Consider the following 7,899-nt stretch of genomic DNA (forward strand, 5'->3'; position numbering starts at 1 on the left):
ACTTTATTTGTGGAATTAAAAACTCTACTTTCGATTGATAAAATAATAACCCTATATATATAAACCCAATTCGAACATGACCCGACCCAAACAATTCTTATGGGCTTGTGTTTAGTTAGAGATTTGGGGCTTTAGAGTTGTAATTATTGAGTGTAAAAATTTGGTAAAGGATTTGACATATGATCGGGAAATAAGATTTAGGGTGGGTTTGGACAGGTGGTGTGTTTGTTTGCGATTAGTGTAAAAACAACAATGGCGGTGAGATTAGATAGTATAGCGTGAAACAAAAAAGTAAGTTAAACGCACCGCACCACACTCAATCGCCCATCTAAACCCACCCTTAAGTTTGTATAACAAAAAAACAATATAATACAAATATGGTATGAATATATAAAATTTACAATTTTTTAATACAATCAAAATTTACATTAAAGAATTATATGTATAGCGATGAAACCTTAAACTTCATGCCAATAAAACTTTAACCCACTCAAATTAATGTCATTAGACAATAACTAAAGCTATATAGTATAGATTCTTAAAATGCCAAACTTTTATACAATTGCAAAATATCATACACAAATTATGGTACAATGAACATATAAACTAACTTGAATGATCAAAATATAGGTGCAGGCAATGATAATTAATTGGCGCAGCAAGATAAAACAGGGTCTGCCAATGACTTTTGAGTAAAGTCCCCATTAAGAGGCAGCTAGCCCAGCCTGCGGTTTCATCATAAAGATGTCGTTTTGCCTATACACATTTTTAAAAATTTTAATTAATCAATTAATGAAAATAGTTTCAAAATCTAATTAATATCAAAAGAATTAATATATGACTGAATCTTAACTTCCAAAAGTGAAAGTTATCTTTTTATGGTGAAAATTTTCTAGCGAGGGGCATCGTGTGTCACGTGCTAAAAGAATTAAATCCGGTTTGATTTGAAAAATTTTATTTTCGGGGTTTGTTTAAATTTTTAATTCGAATAAAGCATAATTAGAGTGAAACAAACAACTTTTTATTTCTAAGCAAATAGGTTTTATTAAAGTTAGAGCAAGAAGTTAAAAGTGCAATGCTAATTATAAAGATGAATGAGAATATATGGTATGAAATGTGGTTTTAGGTACTAAAAAGATATAGATTATCAAAAGAGCAGTATTCCATTTTAGGGTTAAATAACTCAAAAAGAATAATGAATAAAAAAAATAAAATTGCTATTAGACTTGTTCATTAGTCGGGCTACTTGTTCAGACTTGAGGGCCTGTCCGAAATTTGGGAGAGTTTGGGTAAAAGTATTAGGCCCGAAAAATGAGATTGGACAAATATATTAGGCCCCTTTAAACTATGTTAGGCCTGAGCCCAGCTTGTTTTTAAATTTATAATACTTTATATTATGTTATTTTTATATAATATGTAATTTAGTTAAAAAAATAAACTTATTCTAAATATATAATACTACTTTAATGTAAATATTAAAATAATGTTAAGATGGTTATATAAAAATTTCAATAAATAAAAATGTATAAAATTATTAAATATTAAAATAATATAATATATAAAAAATTAAAAATAATAAGAATTTGGGTTAATTTTTTACAAATATAGACAATTTAAGTAAAATTTTAAGCACATATTCCGAGTCGAGCTAGATTTGAGCAAGCATAAAGTATATTAATATTATATTTAAGTCCAACTCAAACTCAAACTCAACCCGACCCGCACCATGAGCGCCTCAATTGTTTAACACAATATTTACTCAATTAAAGACATTCCCCATTGGAAATTAGATGTTAAGAAAATGTAGTGGATCACCACATTTTGACTAAGTCAAAAAGGAAAAATAACTAAAGATTTAGATAATATGTTTTTTTTTTAATTCCACTTGAATTGTTATTAAATAATAATAAAAATAAAATTTGATTATAAATTTCGTAAATATTAAATTTATATTTTATGTTTTGGACCAATCATTATCCGAGTCGGAGCCACCAAAAAGTATTAATTATCCAAAATTTAACGTAAAATAATCAAGAAACTACAAAAAACCTGAAAACCTAAAACTTGATTGAACATGAATTAAGCAGCTGCCTCTTCTTGAAACTTATCCACCATTTCATAAACTGCGGCTGCAATTTCATTCACCGTATTTAGCTGACAGTTCTCTTCAACCTGTTCTCCACATAACAATTAAAATCTCAAATAATTGCTCCACTTGAAAACGGCGAACAGACGGACAATTCATTGTGATTTTAAATAAAAAAGATTTACCTTGACACTCAAGGAATAAAGGACCCTATTTTCAACAGATGTGACGTTCAGGTGAAGCACGAATAGGCCTAGAGAGTGAAGCCCGGATACCATGTTGAAGAGCTGTTTTGGGTGTTTTTTTGATAGTATTTTCACGTTTGCATGGCTATCCACCATTGTTACTTCAACATCCGCAACTGAGGATGATGAAGAACACGACGGAAACGACCATTTCTCCGCCGTGGACTCGCCGGGGGTCTCCGTCTGGATACTGGTTGAGTACTGAGGAAAGGAAAAGAAATCCGAGAAGAGTGATGAAAAAGTGGTGCTGTCTGATCTTTTTTCCATCCTTTTTCGAGCTTCTAAAGATTGAAGAATTTGCTCCAACACCTTTACGAAATTAATTGCGCCCCCAATGATTGATGCTTGGTCCCCCTATGAAGAAAAAAAAAACAGACACTTCCAAATCATTAAATTAATCTTTTATCAAACCACTTTTTCAAAGAACAGAAGAAAAAAAGGGTACCCTTTGAACGTAAGAGTTAGGCATCATAGTCCTAAGAACAGCAAGATAATCATTCATTTGTCTCCTCCTATTTCTTTCCACAGCAATATGAATCATCCTTTGATTCTCTATTTCTTCTTTGTTCTTGACACTTTTGGGTCGCCGTCTCCTCCGTCGGCAAGACCGGGTGTCGATTGCTGGTGCTTCCGTCGGAGAGAATATCGGTCCACCGGTGGAAAAGCCAATATCCGGGGAAGAAGAAGAGTTGAAATCCCATGGCCATTCCTTTAAGGTTTGGTGCACCATGAAAGAAGACGATGAAGACCCCCTAGTTCCTCCTCCTCCACTTTTGGAAACCATTTCTCCATTGTTACTGTAATTAGCTTTTTCTTCTTGTTGTTGAAAACCAACGCCATAGGTGTTGCAGGGTCCACTTCCGCCATAGCAGAAAGGGTCTCGCTGAAACACTACAGCTTCTAACGCCATGATAACAAATTTCTTTCTTGCCAAACACGCTGTTTTCAATTTGGCTATGCTCTCAACAAAGGATTCAGAAGCATTTAACCACGAAAATTTTAGGATGTTTCGTATGATCTGAGTGAGAATCCCTTGCTAATTTCTTCCCTTTATAAAGGGTTTTAATCTGGTAATAATAATATTCATTAACGAAACCAAGTTGCACGAGACGCATCTTGTGAGAGGCTGAAGTGAGAGAGAAATAGAGACAAAAGACAGTGAGACAGAGAGATTCTCTAAATTATTGTTTTTTAAATATTAAAATTATTTCTTTGTTGTAATCATTATTGAAAGGTTAACTGAGAAAAATAAATTTATTATTTTTCAGACTCCATGAAAAATATACATAGAGATTTAATTTTCTTTTATTCATTTAATTTTACCATTAATTTAAATCTTATTAAATCAATTTGTAAACGTTTTCGGAAAGTTATCGATTGCAACTGTAAGTGAAGTGTAGTTGTTTTAGGCCAAATAGTGGGGTGTACTTGTTGAGTAAACTACGTTTAATTATCAGTGAATTGTACAGAGGTGGGGTTGGTAAATTTATTCATGGGGTTTAAAAGGAATGATTTGTTGAAGAAATAGACATAAAATAGAGATGGATGATATAATCCATTCATTTTTCATGGTAATAATAAATATGTAATTCAGGGCAGCTGCAGGCAGGGTCTCGAGAATGTTGCATGGCATGTTGCTGCCTTTGATTTCGTCACAAATGACAGAGAGGGGAAAAAACCCTGGGGAAAAGACTACAGTCTTGTTGTTGTACGTGGCAAATAGTGGCAGCTTTTTTGTAAGACACAAGTGAGAGATGTGTTTTAAGACATCGCTGAGTGAGTGTGGCAGGGTTTGGGAGAATCCATGCACGACCATCACCATGTGACTTTCACTAACCCATTTGTTTAAACAGACTGTCTCTGCAATCATATACCTGAGAGACTAACTTCCAACAACATCCCTTCTTTTTTTGGTTTTTATTAATTAATATGTTTGAGTTGTAAGTTAATAATAGAGAAAGAATGTTGAGTGTAGTTTGAGTTATTGGGTTTCAGTTTTTGGAAGATGTATCTGTAAGGTTTTAAAGCATTTGTGTTTATATTTGGTTAAATGTGTAACACATTTTTATTTCCCAAAGGGTACTATTTCCAAGAATTACCACCAAACTGACTGTCTCTGGGCATCACCCACCAATTAATTTCTCTATTAACAAACATAAATATAAATCTTAGAAATCAATGAGGTGAATGGCCTTCAACGCCTGCCTTCCACCAAAATAAAGCACCAATTTTGGACAACAATAATATCTCTTGGAGTTTAACCACTTCATTTCTGCCCACCCAATGAAACACAATAGAGGAACCATAGTTGTTTTTTTGGGATATAGTGTTGTTAATGTAGTTTTAATAAAATTTTATCATTTAAATTAATATTGAATTTTTTGTTTTTAACGTTTTTACATGCAAAGTAAAATGAACAAATAAATATTGATTCATTGATTACTTAACTTTTAACTAATACTAAGTTGTATTATGTGATCATATCATAATGTGAGAAGACAACTTATGTTAATAGGTAATCTAAAAAGTCCGTAGTCTAATCGGAATTGAACAAATTGATTAAAAGACTAATATGACATCTATCAAGTCCAAATAGAAGATTTCTTGTCTTGGGTTTTGGAGCAGAGAACTTCTAGAAGATAAAAATAATTGTTTGGATTGAATTACATTGGACAAGATTCAAGTAGAATAATGTTTAGATCTGTTTATAATTTTATTCACTTTTGACATTCATAGTATGACTTACTTCAATTATGAGTTAGTGGCGGACTATTTATGTGTTACTCAATATATTGAAAGTCTAAGTTCAATTGGTAATAGAGCCGAAAGCTGGTACGCCGGGTATCCAATTTCTGCATAACAGAGCTTCATTACAATAGTGGAATTCATATCCCAATAAAAGGTAAATGATATCCTCTCATTGACATTATATGATAGATTATGGGCGAGTGTTCGATTGAATAGAGTGAAAAAATTTCGAATTGGCAAGTCCTATTTTATCATCCTAACTCGATTTTAAATTTTTTTGAATCCAGTCGAATACATTTATTCTAGTTAAGTTAAAAAAATTAAAACAACCATATTGAAAAGTTGTTGACAATATGACTAAATTTCGAGTTAAAGAACATAAATACCATATATATATATATATATATGTTTGAAACTCTTTAAAACAAAATAAAAGAAATAAAATAATTACTATGATAAACTTGAATTGATAATTTACTTAGTTAATGCCTCAAATTTATCATATTGAAAAGTTTAATATATATAAGTTAACATTTTCATATATTTTTAGATATTTTTATTTTTGAATTTATATATATATATAATTTTGGAAAAAAATTAGTATAAGTATTTTGAATTTTAGAATTGAATTTTTAAGGGATTAATTTGCCCATTTTTAAATTTTTGGGACCCAAGGGTATTTATCTGAATATGTTATTTGAGTTATTTAAATTATTAGAGTTATAAAATTTAACTCGACTTGAACTAAAAAAATCGAATTATGTATTCGATTTGATTCAAAAAACGAATATATTCGATTATCTCGAAATTCAAATAAAATTTATATTTATTCAAATTGAATAAGTTTTACTCACCCGTAATCGTGGTGTAATTGTTTAAATAATTATCGCATCTTTGTGGAGCTTGGTTTAAAGAATGAATATATTAAAAAATTATGATAGTACACTCAAACATTAAAGCCCTAAAATACCTGAAAACTGAAGCTAAAAGTAGCCTCGCGGTATAAATTTGTATTCACTCACATACAAGTAAATTTTAGTCGGCAGTAAAACCTACAACTATACCCAGAATATGCTCCCATAACATACATGCTAACAAAGCCATTCGATAGCCTTTATAAAGGCTTTGTAAATGCCGACCTTTAGCTAGATCATCATATTTAATTAGTTTGAATTTTAAACTTGAATTTCCTTCAATCAGTCATCAGATTATCCTTGAATTCCAAAACGTGATAAGTCCCTTAGAATCCTTCCTTGTTGGGTAGTCGATCCCCTTGGAGTAGAAGAGTCTTTGTATGACTTAAACTCCCCAAATTATTAAAAACATTTTATATTTTAATCAGTTCTTCTACATTTGTTACCTATCTCTGAATTACAAAATAATTGTTGAATTTTTTGTGATGAATAACATGTTGCAACACTGAATGCAACATAGGTTTGCAATTTTCAATTTTCCAACAATCTTCCCTTTATCATTTTGACAAAACACTCTACCAAATGGTTTTCTCACAACCCATACATTAAATAAAAGAATAAGTAAAGGAACTAGATAAATATATAGCATGTTCTCTCTAAAAACAATCATTATATGATTGCAAAGTTAAGGTTAAATTTTTTGATTTGTTTAAAATTTAAACTAAATTGATAAATTTTGTAAATATCAAGGACTAAAATTGTTGAATTTTTTATATTTAGGATTAAAATGATAGAATATGTAAACATTGGCGAGCTAAATTTGTTATTAGGCCTATAAATAAAAGGCGACGTCAACTTTCCGTCACTCATCTAACAACAACTAACTGGAGAGTGACTAAAATATTTAATTTCGAAAAGTTTACTTACTAAATTGAAAAAATTAATAGTTAGATAACCAAAATAGAACCAAAGACATAATTAGGTAACTATTTCTGTAGTTTACCCATACTTTTAAGGATTGTATGGATATAGAACAGTCAAAGTTAATACCTTAATTGCATAATCAATTCCGTTAAACACAAGCGAAGCTAGACTGTTGTTTTAAGAGGCCAAAATGAATGATAAATTTTGAAGGAAAAAGTACAAATCTATCATTATATTAATTTATAATTACATATGTAGGGCCCAATTTTTGACCCGAGGCCCAATTACAAACCCAAAACCCAAAACCTAGAACCCAATTACAATACCCAAACCCAAGCCCAACCAGGCCCAATACCCAAATTCCCAATAGTCAAACTAGGGTTTCAGTTTTCTGAAACCCTAGCCTAGCGCCGCAGGTCCACCTGCCCTGCCCTCTGACATTGCAGTCGCCTGTCACCGTCGCCCACCTGCTCCATCAACATCAATTACCTACAAACAATAAAGAGAAAGTAAAGCACAGCACAAGTGGAGGGGATAGGATTTTGTTTTTTTATTTCGGTATAAAAACCGATTGTAAAACGATTGTAAGGGGGGAAATCGGTTTTAAAGAGACCGATCTTTGCATCTGTAAAAGGGGAGATTTTGGAAAAAAAGAAAAAAATTAAAAAAAGAAATAAAAAGCAGAAGTTTTTAAGGTGATTTTTTTGCTTTTATTTTCTTTTTTTATTTCGAAATAATAAGAAAAGGGAGAAGTTTACCTCTATTCGCCGTCACCGGAGTGTTCGGAGGCCCCAAGGAGTGCGTCGGAAGAAAAAGGGAGGCTTTTTAGCTTTTCGGCCTCCGTGTACGGCGGCGCTGGCGCCGGCGCCGATGACCGGCGGCCGACGACACCTTGGCCGGACCTTGGCCGATTTCTAGAGTGGGGGGAGAGTGTTTTTTGAAATTTTTTTCTGAAAAGTGGAAAGAATGAAATTTTTGAAAA

General features: G+C 31.9%; 1 protein-coding gene across 2 annotated transcripts; it reads right to left on the bottom strand.

The window, feature by feature from the left end:
* Window positions 1-498: 498 nt before the first annotated feature.
* LOC105787816 (transcription factor bHLH94) lies at window positions 499-3,454 on the bottom strand. Of its 2 annotated transcripts, XM_012614376.2 has the most exons (4): window positions 2,777-3,454; window positions 2,272-2,685; window positions 2,050-2,172; window positions 499-756 (listed from the first exon to the last, which is right to left on the bottom strand). In XM_012614376.2, the coding sequence occupies exons 1-3, from the start codon at window positions 3,239-3,241 to the stop codon at window positions 2,080-2,082; spliced, it is 972 nt and encodes a 323-aa protein (XP_012469830.1). In that variant the 5' UTR covers window positions 3,242-3,454; the 3' UTR covers window positions 499-756; window positions 2,050-2,079. The 2 variants fall into 2 exon arrangements, with proteins under 2 accessions (XP_012469830.1, XP_012469829.1); XM_012614375.2 differs by lacking the exon at window positions 499-756 and having other exon boundaries at window positions 1,919-2,172; window positions 2,777-3,453.
* Window positions 3,455-7,899: the final 4,445 nt, after the last annotated feature.

This window comes from Gossypium raimondii, chromosome 2 (assembly GCF_025698545.1).
Source record: "Gossypium raimondii isolate GPD5lz chromosome 2, ASM2569854v1, whole genome shotgun sequence".
NCBI classification, from domain to species: Eukaryota; Viridiplantae; Streptophyta; class Magnoliopsida; order Malvales; family Malvaceae; genus Gossypium; species Gossypium raimondii.